Consider the following 20781-nt stretch of genomic DNA (forward strand, 5'->3'; position numbering starts at 1 on the left):
CTATAAAAAGCAGTAGGGAAGACCACAAATTCCAAGCGCCATTTACACTGCTAATTGAAGCTGAGCTCCCTGTTACTGAGAGTGGATCAGTCAATGAACCCCTGGTTGTTGCGAGGTGCACATAGCACTAGTCTAATATCTGTTGGAAGTTCTGCAACAGGGACTTGGCCACCCAGAAAATCAGTGTTCCCAGATCAGAGCATGTTGGCCAAACAAACAGCAGATAGTAGCAACTTTGTCTTCATTCAAGCCATATTTGCAGTGTCTGGCTTAGTCCAGGACTGTGATATCTTCACCTGTGTTTGCTTTTAGTTGTACACACAGCAGAATTGGAGGGCCAGTGAGCCCTATTTCTTTACAGGTGAGCTGAAGAGTAAAAAGGACTGAATACTGAACCCACCCAATCCAATTTTACATGTTTTTTTTTTTGAGATCACCGTGAAAAGTTAATACAAGCACTGGGTATGAAACACCCCACTTGTGCAGTTAAGCTTCTGAAAAAGGAACTTTTTTTGCTGCTAAGTATACAGTAACAAGAGTGATGTGCACACATTTCAACCTCAGTGCTTGTGTTAATTGCACTATTAAAAGGGCAATTTTACACCTTTTATTAAAAGCCAATAACTATGGAACGTAATTACATACAGTAATTCTCATTGCAGCACTGTCTAGTACTCAAAAAAATATGACCTGATACACTCAAACTAGCATGCAATTTAATAAAGTAGTTTATACAAAACAATGAATCTATCATCACAGTTCTGACTTTTAGTCAAGATGGGACAATCAAACCTCTTTCTGCCATTTGCTTTTAAATACATCCACACATGAGACAAAGATGATCGAAAGTTATTTTATATCCACGCAGGTATAATTGTGTACTCTGTAAACACTTAGCATGTTAATGTTGAAAAAGTAAAGTGATAAATTTAATTCTGACAGAGGGTAGACAACATACCTAACTGCAAGAAACAAATTCCATTTGATAGACCACACACATTCTTGAGAAATTTGTTATTTATAAGATTCAACTCCGACAAGGCAGACAGTTAATCCATACTCACACACTTAACCGCAGGAAGTACAAATCCTATTTTACATTCCAAGAGCTGAAGCACAACAGATATTAAGCAAATTGCTTTATCTTAGACTTTCGAACTTACATAACTGACAATAAACTCTCAGGTATCTGCAAAGTGTTTACTAAACCTAAAACCCTTGGCATCAACGAGATGTCGCTATAACTTCATTTCCTCTCTGCTTGACTTCGGCAAAATATAACCCAAAAGACAAGCGTCATTCTCTGCAGAATTCTCAATGAGTACAACAGAAAAAGAAAGGTGATCAGACATAAGTTTGAAGCACTTGAAATATTAATTACTACTTATGCCAATAACTGCACATTATTCTTAGCCAACTATCTATTCAAGAACAAGGACTAAGAGGTCTTGTCACCCCTGCATCTGCTTTTATAGTGTTTTCCCTCTTTTGAATGCAATACACATGCTCAATTGAGCTTTGATTTTTTTTTCCTTTGAAATAACAGCACAAAATCACCGGATTCCCCTCAAAACCCTTCTCACTATATCAGACTGCTTAAACACCATGGCAGAAGGAAGCATAAATGGCAGATTAGAGGAAAAAAGCAAACTGTCTGCTCGCTTCCGAAGACCGGCAGATAATCCCACGCTGTGAGCTCTGAACTTCCAATCAAGACCAGTATTTTGAACAGCCACACAAAATTCTGTCTCCTCAAGAGCTACTAATGCTAGCAGTTAAAGGAAGAAAACTTTCACTGAGAGCTACTGGGCAGAAATAAGAATGGGTGTCCTGAACAGAACTGTTACCTTTTATTAAGACCTTTAATTAAGTATTAAGTCTTTAATTAAGTATTGTCTATAGGAAAAAACATTCCTACCTGATCTGCTCTGTTTGCACGATACCTTCTTTATGCCCTTCCAACCGAGCTGCCAACCGCTCCTTATCGAGACGCACACACTCTTCATCCTAGTAGTGACAGTAGTGTTTATTTTTTGTGTTCTCTTTTTAGCAAAATAAAAATACAATTAAAACTATTCAGTTTAATTTTTTGGATAAACAAAGACTGTATTTATTTCCAAACATTTTTGTAACTATGCACTAATGTTAACTGTGCAGCTATTGAAATTTTCCTAAGAACCATCACACATAATTAGAACAACACAAACAAAACTACCACTCCCTTCTAAAAGGCCTTGTTCAAAAGAAACGAAAACAGCCAGACAACTAGAGTTGGCAACCAAAGCACATATTTATATAGGAAATACATACACACACATACTTAAGGTAAACTTATCTGACTCAAATTTGCCTAAATACTTAATCAATGATTTTCTTTATAATTTACATCTTAATGCAGAACTTTTATAAATGACATTCCTAATGCACATAAAGTCACAAGTAAGGAAGCCTCTGGTTACTCAAGGTGGGTCTGAGAGACTCATAAGTAGAGGAAGCAGTAAAGAGGGATCTAGTTTCACATCATCAGTTTCTTAGCGCAGGGGCCACTTGCAGTCCATTTGATTTGCTCACCAGCAAAGCTTAAATCAGCATCAAGTTTGTCTTCCTGCTAAAAAGCTCTTTAAAAAGCCTGAAGTCACAATCATTTATTAGGAAAGATCTTGGATCTCTGCAATGAGATGTTCTTTGAACAGCTTGTAAAAAATGGCTCTGAGCTGGCAGAGCCAGTAAAGAAACAGAAGATGACCACAAGTTGTATTAGGACCACACACGGATTTCTTCATTCTCCAAATCATCATTTTGGAGATCTGTAGTTTCAAAACATATTAACATCACAACCACATAGGGTAATGAAGAACTAAAAATCATCAGTAGGTCATCTCAGAGTGAGCATCTGCTCATGTACCAATAAGAATTCATAGTTCTTATAATTCTTTTGCAGTTGCAATGAATGAATATTCAAATCCAACACTGGAATAAGTGATTTTATACACTATCGGTAATTCTCCATCTAAAAGGAAGTCCTCAATACCCTGTAAATACATACAGATGGACTTATAATAATATACGGAGGAGACTTAACTGGATGAGCATAGTTAAAAAAAGAAAAAAGTATTACATCAGTTTCTAAAAAAAGCTGTGAATGAGCAATTGTGTGTGTATAATAACAAGAAATTGCTTTTAATAAGAGGTACACTGTTAAACTAATTACCTATGACATCACATCAGACAATTGTAAGCACCAAGGACAATAGTTTCTTATACTCCTACCAAAAAAAACTAAAATAACTGGTAAAATAAATACAAAATATCTAATGACAGAGCTAAAACTAACATATAATTTACAATGCCAACTTATGAACAGCAAACCACAGTAATCAATTACTAAATAGCATTTATATTCCAAACACAAAATTTGTGTTAATAGGCAGCTTTTCAACTAGATCTATAGTACATAAATGCACAGGCTCTTACAGGTGCATGTGGGCAAGCCTTCTCCTTTTATACTAGGATATACATTTAACACATCGGAATTTCTAGCAAGTAAGATTCTCGAGTTTAAATCAGAGGCTGAAATTCTTAAATTCAAACTCTTTCCAGTTCACTTACACACATGCACACCTAGAGGATAGGTTGCTACAAAAATAAATACAAATTATTTCCTTCTCCCCCAAACTGTTCCTGTCATTACCTCTATTCTTGGTTTCTTTGCTTCTGCTAGTATTTCGTCTGCTGCTCTTTTAACTACAAGAAAGAGAGGATGTTAAAAATAGAAGATTGCAGTACACTTTCATAAAACATACCTTAAAGTTATTTTTTAGTTAAACTGTACCTTGAGTGGATCGCTGAAGGCCAATCTCAAGTGGAGCACTTCTATCTATACTTGATGAGGTTGCTGTAATCAAACACAACATCTCATTTAAGTACAAAGTTTTAAGAGTAAAAGGCCATATGACAACAGACTGCAACAAGGGAAATTTCAACTAAGTATTTGGGGAAAAAATAATAGCAAGGGTGGTCAAACATTGAACCTTCCTTGAAAAGAGATTTGAACCAGATTACTTCCAACAAATGTGGTCCCTTCCAACAAATCTGCGAATGATTTTATAATCTGTGTACAGAACACAGAAGCTAACAGGGTCGAGGAACTCTTTCATCATCTGGAATCAAGATCTACTAGTTTGTCTATAATACAATAAAACAGCAGTAAGCTGGTTTTGTATTTTCACAGGATGGTCTTTCTTTCAAAAACTGGACAATCTCAAATATCAGCATATTTTAATATATTCTAAGAAAAAATACAAAACACAGCAAATCGAAACAGAAATCCATATATATCTTGCTCTGGACACAGGAAAAATCTCTTAAGTCTGAATATTGGTAACAAAAAGAAAATTAAGATGACTAAATACCAAGGAAAAAATGCTCAGCTAAAGAGGTAGTTATTTGACATGTTGTTACACTGAAGAATTTATCAATAACATATGAATTTTGGTGTGGGATAAAGTTTCCCACAATCTATAGGGAAAGGAAGGAAAATACAAACACTGAGTATCCTAAATAATAAATGAGCAGCTCAGTTCCAAAGCTGCATGCAAAAATGAGCTCCTATCCAAGTACTAATAAAATAGTTAAACAGACCAAAATTAAAAGAAAAAGTACTTTCATTTGGGCATTCCTGGCATATTTAGTTAAGCTATAAGTAGACTGCTGTTTACTGCCCTTATTCACAGATGTCCCATAAACATGAAGTTAAGTAAAAATATCACTCACAAGTTTCCCCATTTAGGTAGGCTAGCAGATCTTTCCTATCAGGTCGTCTTACCACCGGAATGTTTTCAGTCTGAAAAGAGAGCAAACTTGACATGAGGCCATTATTCCCTCAGAAGGTCCCTGGCTGAAGATATTTCACTTTTACTGAAAATTATTTATTCATACAAACACAGGAACACAGGTGTTCTCCCTCCCAAGCAACCACAGCCACTCACCTTAAATCAATATTCTCTACGAAGCAATTGTAAGTAAAAAAAAATGTTATCCAGTATAAAACTAGAAGGAAGGAATGGCTTTTTCTTCATTTGAAAATTGCAAATAAGTAGTAGCAGTAGGATTTTTAAAAAATACACATGTGAACATGCACACACGCACACATACACACACTTCATTGTAAATCTATTTCCCTCTCCCCAGGGAAATTCAGCCATTTAAACACTACCCTCATGCCCTGATACTCACCACACTCCTCACAAACTCACAAATAGATAGTGCATTTGGCTTTGTTTTTTTTACATATGCACACACACAAGCATATGCGCACACACACCCCCAGTGTGTATCTTCTTCCCTTTCCCCTGCCTAATTCAGACATCATTTCCTGATAATAACTATGCCTGCATCACTCATCACAACCAAACAAGAAAAATACCATATGGTCCACTTACTGCAGCACGACGGACATAAACAGGATGTGAAAGGTGCACATTGTTGAGCAGGAACAAGATAGAATCCAAAGTGTAGTATTCCCTGGGCTGGCCTTCTTTGCCTGTCCTGTAACACCAATGAGCAAAAAGGAAAAAAGAAAAAACAAGTTTAACATCTAACCTCAACACATACTCATTTAGTGAATGCCTCAATTCTTAGTACACAGCGATTCAAAAAAAACAGGCATCAATATTATAGTCAGGCTACTACAAACTGCTGAATTATTGCTCGTATTTGATAACACAAGTGGTCAAATGCAAATCTCTACACCGATTGAATAAAAAGAAGTAGAAAAATCAGAAATATGATATAATAGACAAGAACTGAAAAACCATAAGGAGATGTTCCTTTACATTGACATCCATTGTTTGTCAATGGCACTGGCTGCCTTATTTGGCAGAAGCAATGTATTTCAAATGAAAAACATTAAAAAAAAAAAAGTATTGCCTGTTCTTCTGATATAATGAGACAATTTGTAAAACTGAGGATATCACAGGGAAGAATTCAAAGTATGCAGATTCAGTGAACTTTACCAAGCACAAGGTTCAAAACAACACCAAAAGATAGTGTGACTGTAAACTAACTGCGCTCTAAACTAGTAGCACAGATTACAAAACTGCAGGGAGTTTCCATACTCAAGTTCAAACTCAGCTTCACAGCAGCTTGTTTGAAAAGTCTAAAAAGGAATTTGTGCTGTGTAACAGCAACTCCCCGCACAAAACCAACCCAAACAAAAATCCAGCATCCAGTTTGGCTCCACATGCACCAAACCTACCTATCTACCCCATCACTCCTCTTCCTCTCACCTTCCCATGTGGCTGCAAGAACCCTCTCAGGAGGGCCAGAGAACTGTGGAAAAAGGGGTAATTTTGCTACTTCTCCATCCCTCAGGGGACCCCAGGATCAGCAGGCAAACCAATTTTGAGGCCACTGGGGGAAGGAAGGGGTAAATCACAGGATTACACCTCAATTACAGCTTCCTTTATCTTGCAGGAGCTACTTGACTACCTACCAAATGTGACTGAAGTGTAAGACCCTTTTTCTGCGCGCACACACACACAACACTACTATTGCTTTTCTAACTGAAACTAAAACTAGACTGAATGTGTCCAACAACCTACATGAGAACTGGTTATCAGAGGAAACCTTGAAGCCACTTCTCAGGCAACACTATGAGACTAAGCACGTAAAACGTGGTATTGCTCTATTACTTGGTTGGTCTTACTCTATTACTGCTCCTTCCTTCCCACAGCTTAGCCTCCACATGGGGGTTTTATTTTGCTGATAACAGACACAGGAAGGGGCACAGTACCTTCATTTCCAGGAAATGTTCATTCAAAAGCGGTTTTAACAATTCCAGCTGACAAAACTGGATTCCTCAGCAAGGAGTTTCCTGAGCACCTTACTAGTTCACTGCTGCCTTTAACTGGGTGGTGAAAATATTCACAATACTGATAGCAACAAAATGCACCATCACCTCAAACTCACTCCAAAGTGATGAGTACATCATGCGACACACATCACTTTTGTTTTCAAATAACATTTTACAGAATTAACTTAAAAGAAAAAGCAACTTTGAAGAGTAACCATCTTCATTGAACATTATATAAAATGACCAGCCATTTATCTACTCTTTATTTACACTATGCAGTAATAAGTTACATAATTTAGAAACTTGATAATGAACCATTCCCTACTAATTTAAAAATATGATACTACAAAGCCATGGGTGCTGCCAAGGCCAACAGACACAGCTGGTACTTCATCACATAAACCCCACACACAAGAGATCTCCATGTTCATTATGGTTGTAAAATGATTTTTTATTGGAAACATAACACAAGGTGCTGCTTATTAAAGGAAAAGCAACAGGTGGGCAAGGAGTTGTACAGTAAGGAAGAAAATTTAACAGTCTAAACTGACATATCAGCAGCAGTTGGTGACCCTGCAGACTCAGGCAGCAAGAACCTGAAATAAACAAAAATCTAAACCTAAACCCATGCCAATTTCAACGCTGCTTTCCTTGCTCAATTTTACAAACACCCAAAGTAGCAAAATAAATTAATCCTCTTACTTCTCATGCTACTAATCTCAGCAATTACTTCAAAAAAAATTTAATATTTGCAGAGTCCAGGACTTTATATTTTCTCTTTATTTTATGAAGAGATGTGACTGAATACCATAAAACCCCATCTTTAAGCTAAAGAAAATGTTTACATAAAGCCGTAGAGCTTCATCAGCTTGGTTTCAACACCAGATACTTATTTGCAGTTTCTCCATTCACCCATAATCCACGGGCACCAGGAATTCACTCATTTTCAACTGTTCTTTTTCTTCTCTCGTGCTCCAAAGCATGATTTTTTATAGAGGTACTTAAGGCCAACATCTCACCCACAAAGGAAAATAGCCATCTTCAAAAATATAAGACTAAACACACAGACTATCACACAAGTTACAAAACCCATGACCAGCTGCTTACTATTTAAAAACTTCCCAGCTATGCATACAAACCCCTCTATCGTGTAAACAGAGCAAGTGAGCTTCATTGAGGCACAGATTTTCTTTCTTTGGTTTTGAAACTGAATAAATAACCCTTATTCAGGGGCTAGATATCAACCATTAGATCAAACCAAACAAAACATCTTGGGCCGGCCAGCCTTCTCCTTGTGCCAGCAAGAGAGTTCATACAATTACGTTTTGTGAACTAAATCTGGGGACCTGGATTAAAATGAAGGTTAGGATTTTTTTTCCAGGTTAATTTTAACCTGGCTCTGTTCCTCAGACCAATTCACCGTGTGGCTGACACTTGTGCTAGCACTGGGAGAAGACGGGGCAGGGCAACATAGCTCTCCTGGCAGCCTTACAGGCTTCTGCCAGCCTAACTGCTCAAGGAGCAGCAGCATTAAATACCTAAGGGAACTACTTCTAATTCCAGAAAGGACAGAGTGCCCCCACTGCTGCTCCCACTTGGATTACTCTCTCTAGACCATTAGTAGAGATGTGGTTACAGCAACCATGTTGGGGACACCTAAGACAGAGATCACACTTGCTTCATGAAAGATGAAGCTGTTAACAACTGCTCACTGCAAGCAGAGCTCAGATCCTGTCAAGCAACCTGCATATGAAAGGTTTTGAATCTTAAAAGCTTTCATAGGTCTTATGCTATGTCCCTGCATAAGCTTGGCAATTACCTAAATTAATGGCTTCAAAACTGTGGTCCCAGAGCTACTGAGCGTAGCTTACAGAACTGGTCTCACTTTTGCAACGTCTTCAGTTTAAATATTACACAGGTATAGCTGCGTGCTGGTTTACAAGAAGCTTTGTGAGTTGGTAACAATCTGATCCTATGAAAAAACTCAGAAGCCACTGGCCTAAGCCAAGATTTACTAACTTACTCAAAAAAAAAAGGCAAAAAAAAAACTATAATAGATCTATCACTAGATATGAGGGCACAGACAGCTATTATAATGCTACTGCTTCTACTCCGCTCAGAGCATCCTCCTCTCACCCACAAACCTTCCCTAAGGCAGCTTCACCTACCTGCTTAACACACAAGTTTTTCCTCCAGGTGCTCTCCTTCTTTAAGGACTCTGATCCTATTTGGAGCTTTCCCAGGCAGCAGCAAATTCAGCTGGCAAAGGAGCTTCCTCTACTCCTTACAGAGGAGCAACAAAACTCACCTGCGAGATGTTACTTGTTAGTGCTTTGGAGAAAAATATTAATCAAGGGGAACCGCATAGCTGTCTATGCACTTCCTTACAAAAAAACAGAATTAGGACTTCTCAGGAATGTAAAGCTTATATACTTAGGCAAACAATTCTCTTCCTCTTCAGTATAAATCAGTATCTCCTCTTCAGTATCCCTCACTCAGCTGAGAAGTGCAAATAAACCCCAAATGAGCTGTTGAAAATTTAAAACTGATAAATAAAATCCTAATTCCTCATATTTTATAGTAAATAAAAAAATAAAGAACACTAAACTAAAAAAAAAAATCTTTCTACAAATTAACACAAATGTTGCCTTGTCCCCCTCCAATAAAAGGATACTAAATCAATTCTAACAGTCTTAACATAATTATGAAAACTTAGAACACTCCCAGGCCTCAAACTGAACTGCATTTTTTAATACATATGTTGCTCTATTTTTCTATTAAGCTTCACAGGGCAGCTAAACTTCACAGATTCCATTAACACTTTCATTATGCAACACCTGATGCAGAGCATGATCCTTCCACTTGAGTTTAACAGGGATTCACTCAAGCCCATCTAGGTAGAAAACTGGAAATAGGTGGCTTCTAAATACAGAGGAAAGGGCAATGAATAACTCTGCTGCATAGTAGACAACACAGGCTAAACTCGAAAACTCAACAGGTACACAAAGTAACCCTCAATTCCCTAAAGAGCCAGCCCGGTACTGGGCACCACCACGGACACAGCAGAGGCAGTGTCGCCGGCTGTGTGCTCCAAGCGAGCACAGGTAGGAAGCAGAGGGCAGCAGCCGAGCCGGGGAGAGGCCTTGGCTGGAGGCGCCGGAGCACAAAGCGCCCGCAGCGGGTGGCAGCGCCCGCGGGTGCCGCGGCCCTCGCCGCCTCGGCGAGACAAAGCCGGGCGCCAGGAGCGGGAGGCAGCGCGGCCGGGGGCAGAGGCGCTGCGCCCAGGGGACGCGTAAGAGAACCCGCAGGCGGACACGAGCGCGGGGAGGCTGCTGCTGCTGCCGCCCCCCGGGGAGGCTGCGAGAGCCGCTGCGAGCCCGAGGCGGCGGCAGAGCCGGGGAGGCCCCGGGCAGGGCCCCGAGGCCGCTCCGCGAGACTTGGGGGCAACTTCTCCCTCCCCTGCTCCCGCGCGGCGCGGCCGCCCGCGGCGCTCACCCCCAGATGACATAGTTGGTCTTGACGTTCTTGGGCCAGGAGAACTCTCCGAAGATCACCTCGTCGCCCTTCACCACGATCTCCTTCTTCTGCGTGTTGTACTGCCGCAGCACGCTCAGCACGTCCGCCATCTTCCCGCCGCCTCCTCCGCCTCCCCTCGGCCGCCGCCGCGAGCCGGCCCCGCCGCCGCCGCCGCGCCAGGACCCGCCGCCGCCGGCCGCCTGCGCGCGGGCTGCCCGCCGCGAACGCCTGAGCGCCGCCGCGGCTGCCGCAACGGCCGCGGCGCCTGCAGGGGGCGGCCGGGCAGCGCGGGCCCCGCCCTTGTGGGCGCGGGGCGGGGCCTCTGGGGGCGGCGCGGGACCGGGGGAGCGCCCGGGTGTTGTCGAAGGGCCGGTGGGGACGGGGGCAGCCACGAACCGCGCGAGCCAGGGGCGCCTTTATTGTGTTTGCGGGGAGCAGAGCCGCGCCGCGGTGACGGCCCCCAACGGGGCTCTCTGGCTGGCGGCTCCTCGTCCTGGGCGCTCCCAGGAGTTCTCTGAACCCCCTCCAAACCCGCACGGCGACGAGGGACGCGTTAGGACGCGGCAAACGCAGCGGAGGGCAACGTCCCAGGCGACCTGCGGCGCGGGGTGACCGCGCGCGCCCTGCAGCAACTCGCGCGTTGCCTGGGAACCACTCGGCACCCGAGCTCCGTTAACGCGACCCCTGCACGTTTTGTCCCCGAGCGCCGCTCGGCCCCTGCCCCGCGCGGAGCCTCCCTGGGGCACCGGGACCCGCCCCCGCCCCGCAACGGCCGCCCAACGGCCGCGCATGCGCGGGGAGGGCGGCTCCTGCGCGCGCGGGCACCGGCAGCGCCGCGGACAGCCCCGCGCCTCTGTGGGCGGAGCGGCGGGGGCCTCGAGCGCGCCCGACCGCGGTGAGGACTGCGCGGAGGCCCCGCCCCTTCCGCGGCCGCCATGGCCCTGCAGAGGGCGCTGCGCGGGGCGGCCGCGGCGCTGGGGAGGCCGCGCGGACGGTCGGTGCCGCGGGGACCCCCGGGACTCCCCCCGCCCCGGGCTCGGGGGCCGCCTGTGCGGGCGGGGGCGCCGGGGGGAGGCGGCGGGGAGGTGGCGTCCGCTTGTGCCGGCCTCTGGGGTTGACGTGTTGTCCGCGTAACCCTCCCCCCAAAAAGCCCCAAAACAACAAAACACCCTTATGTATAAAGGCAGCCCCTTTGATCAGCCTCTGAATTGGGCTCTTTATGTGCAAGGGAGAAGCCCTGTTACGTACTTGAACAGAGGCAGGCCCTAGGATGGGTCGGAGGAAACCACCCCTTAGCACAGTCTGTGGTTGTAATTTTGTGCCATTTGTGTGAAGCCTGTGGGTCTGACACTCTCCTTTCTCTTCTAGATTTAGCATGGGGAACCAGCTGCCAACTCCCGTAGGGCTGTCTAGTGATGCTGCTGCTGCCAATCGAGTACAGGTAACAAATTGTTTATGAGATTTCCGCGCATTTTCAATGTTTGCAGAAGTGGTAGTTGCTCTCAGTGTTTTTCTGTAAGTAATTCTGCATGTTGAATTGGATCTTTATTAGCATATGTTGTCTGCATCTTCCTAGGTTGGATTCTTTTTTGTTTGTTTGCTTTTCCTATGTTCTGGTTAAATTCAGTATTGTCATCAGTGCTGGACATTAAACATGGTAAAATTGCTGATGTGGTGACTGATTTGGGCTCACTCAGCAGTTGGTGGCATCTTAGTATGGCTGGGAGCTTCTCAGCTGTTTTCATTAAAAAAAATCCTAGAAAACCTTTAAAGGGAGTAATTTTCCTGTATTTGATACCATATTAGCAGATTTATCTATTTGTTTTGTGACTGTTAGACAATGTTAAAATGCATGAACTTAATTACAAAGCACACTGATTTGAACTTTCTTTTGAATATACAGGAGATTATTTCAGACAACTGTGTTGTAATTTTCTCTAAAACAACATGTTTCTACTGCAAAATGGCAAAAAAGCTTTTTGATGGTTTGGATATAAATTACACAGTTGTAGAACTCGATGTGAATAAAAATGGAAGTCAGTTCCAAGATATTCTCGAGCAGATGACGGGTGGCAGAACAGTAAGTATATCTTCTTAGATGGTATAAGCAAAGACAGACATTATGTTGCAGATATGTCCTTCATGGACTACTACTACTAATTCTGCATTTTTGAGTGGTGTATGAGATGTTAACAAAGTTTTCTTCATAAATGTTATCAAAATGTATATGAACCATATGATAACACTAAAACATAAACTAAGATTTTAAGATTAATAAAAATTTTATCTTATTTCCTAAAAGTAACTGGTGCAATCTCCCTATGCTTCCTAGGTTCCAAGGGTGTTTGTCAATGGGACTTTTGTTGGAGGTGCTACAGATACTCAAAGACTTCATGAGGAAGGCAAGCTGCTTCCGTTAGTTCATCAATGTCAACTGAGAGGAAAATTGTAAACAGCCATCTAGCCTGGATTATTTTGTTTTTAGCCTTTTGCACAGTTAGAATTTCAGACAAATTAAAAGAACAGAGTTATGCACCAGGACATAGCAGGATGTCAAGATGCAGCTTTCTGAACCAGAGATGATTTTCTGACACAGAACTCATGGGCATGGCATTTTTTTTTTTTGGTCTATTTGCCTCAGTTTTACCACAATCAAAATGGTGATAAAATCCATCTACCTTGTGGGGTTCTTAAGTGATGATGTCTCATAGCTGGTATCTTTCATTGCTGATACTGTGCTTTAGAGAAATATAGATTTATGTGTTAGAAAAATACTATACCAGTGCCTGGGAAATGGATAATGAGACCTGCGTTGCCGTTTCCTACAAAACTTCTCTTGATTTGCTGCACAGCACTGAATTTTTGAAGAATCCTGTATTTTATGTTGCAAATTAATTTGCTTTCTAATTTTGTTCCAGCATAATTACAATAAATGGTCAAAGCTCTGTTGAATCATTCTTTTACATTCATTTCTTCTCTGAATATCAAATGGTCATCATGAAGAAAGTACAAAGCAAAACAACTAACAAGTTTGTAGTGATGTTACTATATGTAAAGCCTGGTATAATTTTATTCTACATCTTTCTGCTACTTTAGACTCTTTGTTTTTACTCAGATTAAATTGTAATTCTATGAATTTGCCACCAGCCCTTTTGCTGTATATTTAAATTATGGAAATAAGACACTCATAAGGAATTAGAAAGTGCCCTCTGAAATCCTCCAGTCATCTTTTAATAGAGGATGCTGGTATTACAGGAAATAGGTTTACTTTTCTCTTGAATAGGCACCATTTATGTAAGTGCCAAGTTGCAGTGACTTTTAAGTGGTGCATCTGGAAATAACTGCATCCTTAAGCTTTTATAGGACCTTACCTCATCTATGAGATTTTGTATTTGTAATTTTTGTATTGTGTTAAACATGTGTTAAATTATCACGTGATGGAGGGCTTCTTGGAACTTAATTTTTTCAGAACTTGTAATACTTCCAATACTTGTAAGTATTGCAGCCAAATCAATTTCTACTTAAAACAGAAAAAAAAAGTTTTAATCTGTATTAAAAAAATTCTGAAGTCATTGTCCTTTATTTTAATTGCTCTGAAACATGACTGGGGGACAAAGACTTTATTTCTAGTGCAAGAAAATGATTGTTTTAAAACTAGCTTATTTTTTTCCTGTTTTAAGGTCTTTTCTGGGAGATCTTCCACTCCAAACCTTGGGACTTTTTTGATAACTTTGTGTAGCTGTAAGTGTCCCTGGAAGATCTAGAGCTCAGCCATCACTGACACCTCTGGAGACAGACCAGGGGTACCTGCCTTCAGTCCTTTGCCTCCATCATATTTCATTTTCTAAAGTGTAAGTCCAAGTGCTAAGGGAAAAAGTAAAAAAAGGTTCAGGACTAGATAATTGCTTTCATTTTTACACCGTGACTTACTAGTCCAAATACAGAGTAATTCAGGATTATTCTCATGGGGGAGCCACGCAGCTCAACACTGAACTACAGAGCACCATAACAGATTAGTATTAAGCTGACATCATTATAAAACTTAAAAACAAGTAAAATGGGTCTAATATGCATAGAGTTTATTTAATTGTTAAATTCTACAGTCAGAATGCAATTTACTAGCAATTTTCACTTGCAGTTAAACATCCAATAAAAACACAATTGTTTCAGTATAGTGTACATCCAAAGCCAGACCAGGCAATGCCAAGACTGGTGTCTTAAGAACGTTCATTGCAAATAGGAAAATATATTCCCTTATGGAAAAGGGACCATTACACTATTAAAGGTGCACAGTTGAAGAATAAAAAGTTTGTAGTCAATTAAGTTGTATTCACTTTTTGTGAATAAGGCTCCTGTAGTCTCGTTTTGGGTACCACAAGCATCTAAACTACTTTCTGCCCTCAAGAAAATAAAGTATCAAATTTATCTTCAGCTCAGATAACTGAAATATTAAAAAAAAGCCTGAATTTGAAGAATTCATTATTTGTGATGCAAGTGTGAAATACATGTATTAACTTGTAGAAAGTCTTCAATATAAACTTCTCTGCACAGTGCATCTTTAACACATGTAATGAGCTAACTAAACACACTGACCCTGTTATATCTTCATTATTGCAGTTTACTACGTTTTGCTAGTTCCAACACTGCCTTATTAAAATTGTTTACAAGGACACACTCATCAAGTTAAACACATATAAATGTATCTCTCCCTTAAATCCACAATTACTAACACAATTTATTTTGCACATATGCTGGTAACCAAGTATACACATAGAATTTTTAGGCCAGTTATGGTTTTTTTCAGATTAGCTTTTGCACTTGAAGGCTGGTAAATCCATTATGCAACCAAAAAAAAAAAAAAGGAATTTTTCAAAGACTCGTCATTTTATTCCTCATTTAGAAAAAAAGAAAAAAAAACAGTCTAAAATAACCCTTTGAGTTCTGCAGTTCAGGAATGTCAGGACTTTGTCATCTAAGGCAAAATTTCATTAACAACTGAGAAAGCATGTAATATGCCTGCAGATACTAATGAGTGCCCATTTATTAAAGTTAAGTATCTCTTAAGGCACTCAAAGGGTTAATTAGGCTTATTATTTTTACAATGTTAAGGCTCCCCATCCAAACGTTTTCTCATTAACTTTGTACCATTTCATAAAAAGTAGCAGCAACGGTGCCTTCATTTGTGGATGGCAAAAAGCCACATTATATTTAAGTTACTTAAACATGATATGGCAGCTAAAGTGTGATTCTACTCTGAAAAAATGGATTCAAATATTGTCATTAAAGACGTCTGTATTTTTTTGTTTGTTTGTTTAGGAATATCTCCAAGAGAAAGCTGTTTTTTCTTAAAATAATGTTTGCCTTCACAGATTCAACTTGGAATCTCAATGCTAAACATGACCCACTAAAAGATTCTGCAATAGCAATTAGATTTATAATAGTGATGCTATTTAGGACATATGTGCTCATCCAGCCCAAATACCTTCCTCCTAAGAAATGTGAGAAGCTGGGTACAAACATCTCAAGCTATTGGACTCAGCAGATGGAGGGAGCTGTGAATGCACCGATCTGCTGCTTCTACACGCAACATCTGTTGCTGCTTTTTTTCATTTTTAAGAGTAGAACTGCACTTATTATACGAGAATGTAATAGAATAGACTTTTGTGCTTAACTAAGCAGCTGGTAACAATAGCAAAACAGCTATTTCTGCTCATTATTTCTTAATGAAGCATTTTTTTATTTTTTTATGTGCCATATATATACATATGCATATATATTTTTAAACTTAAATTCAGAATGCAGAAATACCTAAAGGGGAAAAAAAAAAACCCTCAGTTTACAGTATCAGAAATATAAATCCTAATGGATAGACAATATCTGAAGACACTATAGCTCCTGCTGATAATGGCTCATCTTAATCTTAGCACTCAGAGCAGCACATACCATTGTTGGGATTTACATTTTCCCCATCACCCTTAACTCAGTGTTATATATTATGTTCTATCACAATGTGATGAAAACCCCTTTCTTCCAGCCATAAATCCTTGAAACAATTTACTTACAGCGTATTTATCCACTGTGAACCACTGTGAATAGCTAAAAAACCCATAAGCCCAATTAAATGCTGTCTAAAAGCAAAACAAAAATGCATCTTTGCTCAGGTTTGCATCCACATACTATTCTTTAACAATTTTCTCTATCCAATACTGCAAAGAAGTTGCCCATGTATCAAGAATATCCATTTAAACATTTCCCTATGTCTGTAGATAACAGCAACTTGCTAATATTCAACAGAATGGAAAGCTCCTGCCCACTGAACAAATGCTAAAGAGAAGCTTTAAATTTACGCAAGCCAATACGAAAGGGTTATTTTACAAGACTAAATCCACTTTTTTTAATATAAATATTTTTTTTCAGAAAAAAACTGCTACTGTTCCTTATCTACTTCCATAAAAAATGGACTGATACAGCAAATTTAATATTTCTGAGGGATTTATACAAACAAAAAAAAAAGAAAAATGTGACTACTTTTTAAAATCAATATGATGTCAGGTTTAGTGCAAGTTACGCAGCTAAGCCAGCATCACCATGTGCCCCTCTAGACAGGTAGACTAAGAACAAAAGCACGAAAAACATGAATAAGTTTTAGAGGAAATGAAAGTCTAGTGTAAATGAGAGGTGTCAAGGAGATGTGAAAGGAAAAAAAAATCCAACATCAACAGGCAAAAAAAGGACAAAGAGAAAAGGTAAGAGGGAAGCTAAAGGAACTGGAACCAATAGCAACGCTTCTGATCTGGCTTGCTACTAGCTAGAGATGCATCATTAAGCAGCACGACATTTTTAGAGTGGAGAAAGACATTTTGCTAGTGGTTTTCGTGTTTTTTTTTTGTTTTTTTTGTTTTTTTTTAGATAAAGCTATTATTAAAATACATTTCCAAAACCACTTGTGAACTTTTAAAGCCAAGAATATATACTTTATTGCCTATGGACCTTTTAAAGACAAACTCATTTATGGACTCCCTCCAAAAAAATACAAAAAGAAAACTAAAGTCCAATTATTATATTTATCAAACACGTTTAAAAGTGGTTTTAAGCAGCAAGTAATTTTATGCCTAGTTATAGTGGCCATTGCACAGTGGTCAGTTAAGCAGACTGGCCCTGCTGACTGAAAAACTAGCTTATGTTTAGATGATTAAAAATCAAAACAAAAAATCCCACCGGATTGTAAAGATACCTATATTGCCTGCATACAAGTTCTCTCCTCTTCATTGTTAAAGGTTCAAAATATCTGGCAAAAATTCTAATTCTTGGCAAAGATATTGGTCCTTATTCAGTTTATTACACAAAGCTGATGTAGGTGTTAAACAACTCTTAAGAAACCTCGGGTTAGTGTCTCCCGTCTCCGCACTTTGACTGCATCACTCCATGCAGAAACCTGGTCTCTGAAGTCCAGCAGTGACAGCCTTCCGGACAGATGGTTGTTATACCTCTCCTGTGCTTCTAAATGTTACATCCTTTACTTAAAGCTAAAGTGCCTGAATACAAAGAGTATTAGACTACTATGTCTAAGATTGTGAGAACTGTTAATGTCATCACAATGAAATGAATGTCAGACTGACATCCTAGTAATTCAGTCAGACATCAGGAAACCAGTGTTGACCCCGTCTACATCTTCAGTCTGCACTGAGACTTACAAATTTTGAATAAAGTTATCACAATATTTGTATTTTTCTATTTTTACTGATAAACTGCAGTGTGCATTATAGCCCCTCTTTTGTTTTGTCCGCCAAAGGCTTCCTCCAATGCAAACAACGTTGACTTTTAAGGGTCTTGCCTCCTGACTGGTGAAAGAAGTGGCTTACAGTATGCTCAGTTAACTCCTAAGTTTAGCAACTTTACTTCAGCTCACCTTCTTTTTCTTCTTCTTAAGCATTACAGTAATTATTGCCTCCTTACATGTCTGTATATCATTTTGGAGAAACAACAGTTTAATTATAATAATTAAAAACTAAAACCAAGACAAATTTATGTTATGGCAAGTGAGTCACGCTATCCTCCAAGCCTCAACATATGGACAGATGAAAAAGATCCAGTCTAAGGATAAAGAATATACAGCATCATATTGCACACTCCTCACTGTAGGGCACTAACAATACAGATAGAAAATGGTGGGGACAAGGGGCAGTGCACAGGCTGCGAAGTTTCAGCTGTGAGCACTTACTTCAGTGTTTCTTCTATGTGGAAACCTTAAATGATTCAGGTAACATCAACCATCCTGCACTGCTCCCAAAACCTGCCAGACACATGTCTGTGAAGCTCAGAAAACGCCCCTACGAAGACAAACAATTTTAATTTCTGTTTTCATCTTTCTGAGAAGGACGCAGTGAATTCTACACATAATCAACCGTGAGAAAGCTGGGGGAGGCAGAAAACAACATGGTCTCATTGGTGCTAGTTTTACGTTAGTACAGCCAAACCATTCAGAATACTGTATTCTGCCACAATGGTACTTTTTAGTTTAGAGAACGTGGTGAAATGCCTTCGAGCACGTTAGGGACTCCAGCATGGACGACAGGATACAATCTGTAACACAGCTGTCAGAGCTATGCAATGTCGAGAGATACAAGTTGTTACAGTTTCTAAACGTCCTACTGAAATTTTCACCATCACTTTAACTCTAGTTCAAGTATTTGTACTTAAAGCGGGCTGCTTTCAACGATGCAGCACTACTCTAAATCTTCAATCTGATTAGTCTAAGCTAGCACTTTTATTTGCAGTAAATTTATGTAAAAACTGCACAAAGTTACTTAGATTTTTTTTTCCATATTTAGTCCAAAATAATACTAATTACTCCACAAATACTACTTCACATAAGAAAAAATACTTTTAAAAATTACACATCTACCTGCTATTTTCAACATGTCTAGCTTCGCACTAAACATCCAAATAGATTGTTTGGGGTAGTAATTTAATGTTTTCATCATTTAAAACATATTAGTGCCAAATAAACAGGCCTGAAACATCAGTGCATTTACTTGGAATAACATACATTGAGCAAGTCAGTTTGTTCCCCATATTCATGGTGACCATATTCACAATTAGCAAGGTTACTAAAATTGGTAAAAACTTTTAAGAGAAAGTAGCTAATTTTCAAACTCGAAGTGCTATTTCTCAGTTTTTGTAGGATCTTTTATTTTGGGGGTGTCACCTGAAAAATTCCTGCTAGTCCTGCAGTCTTCCTGTTAATCCTGCAGTCTTCAAGCATTTTATCACAGCTGTATTTTAATAGCCGTGATAATCCAGAAGCAACCACACTCATCTGCACTGAAAGCTCACACTCCTACCATCAATTTGTTAAGCCCTAGTTTTGAAACAATAGTGTTTTTGGAGATTCATGTCACACGAGGCTTTCCACACTACTTTACTTGTTAGTACAGTATGAGTACGTAGCAGAATCCTTGCAGCAACATACAATCAATTTTGCATTTTAGATAGCACCAAAGAAGATATCCATCCTACGGAATGCAAAACTTTGAATTTACAGTCAGTTTTTTACATTTAAAAGTCTTTTTTTTTCTTTTAAGCAGAAAATAATGGTCCTTCATGCAAGTTACCACAATAGGCTTATTATCATAAGCTATAGTCATTTTCAAATTAACAACAAATTCAGTGTTTAAAAGAGCCAGAATTGGCATTAGAAAGACTGACATACATACGTCTTAAGGGACTGTGTAAAAACATCACTAAAAAAACCCCTTTCATCTAAATTTGTGATCCACTGAAGAGATCCTTTAATTCCCCCCAACTCACATACAAACATACACACATACACACTTAAATACGCATACACATGAATTGCTATCAATTCCTGTCCCAAAGGGCTAAGAAATTCACTAGCTTTCTCCTTACTTTCTCCTTACTATCTTCTTACTATCAGACTAAAAACAAATAAAAAAAATCCAGTTTCAATCTCTTCCTAAACAAGATTTTGAGAACATGGAGGAGGCAACTGTACATTTCAGAAAAAAAAAAAAAAAAGAAGTGCTCACTATAAACTGGAGGTAGTTTTGAAAAATGTTAGGTTAAGAAATCAGAAGCAATATTAATCTATAAAGAGATAAAAAATCATATACTCTTGTTAAGAAATTTGTTTCTGTATCATTAAATACATTATTCTCTTAAAAACGGAACTGATTTGTTTCTGGTTGTTACCACTTAACTTTAAAGAGTAAGTTAAGACACATGCACTTGTTGATTTTCCTCACTGAAAGTGTTCTGATGCTACCTGAAGTTGAAACGGGTGCTGAATCTGCCTTCCAAGTCATTTCCAACCTCTTTCGCTACTACCAAGTTTGTTAAATTTCCTGCAAAGCACATCAATTTTATAACAGCACTTCTGAAACTGTTGTACC

At 39.6% G+C, this 20781-nt stretch overlaps 2 protein-coding genes across 2 annotated transcripts in view; one reads left to right on the plus strand and one right to left on the minus strand.

Moving 5' to 3' along the window:
• The window catches only part of CDC73 (cell division cycle 73), an 87178-nt gene extending 76667 nt beyond the window's left edge, over positions 1-10511 (minus strand). Inside the window, exons 1-6 of the mRNA XM_088524389.1 lie at positions 10349-10511; positions 5442-5547; positions 4774-4843; positions 3833-3895; positions 3692-3744; positions 1919-2007 (exon numbers count right to left, since the gene is read on the minus strand). Coding sequence (XP_088380515.1) covers positions 1919-2007; positions 3692-3744; positions 3833-3895; positions 4774-4843; positions 5442-5547; positions 10349-10479 — 512 coding nt within the window. The 5' untranslated portion in view covers positions 10480-10511. The remainder of the gene's footprint in view (positions 1-1918; positions 2008-3691; positions 3745-3832; positions 3896-4773; positions 4844-5441; positions 5548-10348) is intronic.
• A 734-nt stretch (positions 10512-11245) lies between these two features.
• GLRX2 (glutaredoxin 2) lies at positions 11246-12824 on the plus strand. Its single transcript, XM_088524566.1, has 4 exons — positions 11246-11264; positions 11738-11810; positions 12273-12449; positions 12702-12824. Exons 2-4 carry the CDS (start codon positions 11745-11747, stop codon positions 12819-12821), a joined length of 363 nt encoding a protein of 120 aa, XP_088380692.1. The 5' UTR covers positions 11246-11264; positions 11738-11744; the 3' UTR covers positions 12822-12824.
• The last annotated feature ends 7957 nt before the right edge of the window (positions 12825-20781 follow it).

Source organism: Tinamus guttatus, unplaced genomic scaffold (genome assembly GCF_059628265.1).
Source record: "Tinamus guttatus ecotype Peru unplaced genomic scaffold, ASM5962826v1 Tinamus_guttatus_pri_ptg000211l, whole genome shotgun sequence".
Classification (NCBI taxonomy): Eukaryota; Metazoa; Chordata; class Aves; order Tinamiformes; family Tinamidae; genus Tinamus; species Tinamus guttatus.

What these genes read in the sequence shown, in the direction of transcription:
- GLRX2 (XM_088524566.1), top strand. Translation starts at nt 11,745, where the DNA reads ATGGGGAACCAGCTGCCAACTCCCGTAGGGCTGTCTAGTGATGCTGCT. An exon ending in CTGCTGCCAATCGAGTACAG is followed by an intron (nt 11,811 to 12,272) that starts GTAACAAATTGT and finishes TTGAATATACAG; the next exon opens with GAGATTATTTCAGACAACTG. An exon ending in AGATGACGGGTGGCAGAACA is followed by an intron (nt 12,450 to 12,701) that starts GTAAGTATATCT and finishes TATGCTTCCTAG; the next exon opens with GTTCCAAGGGTGTTTGTCAA.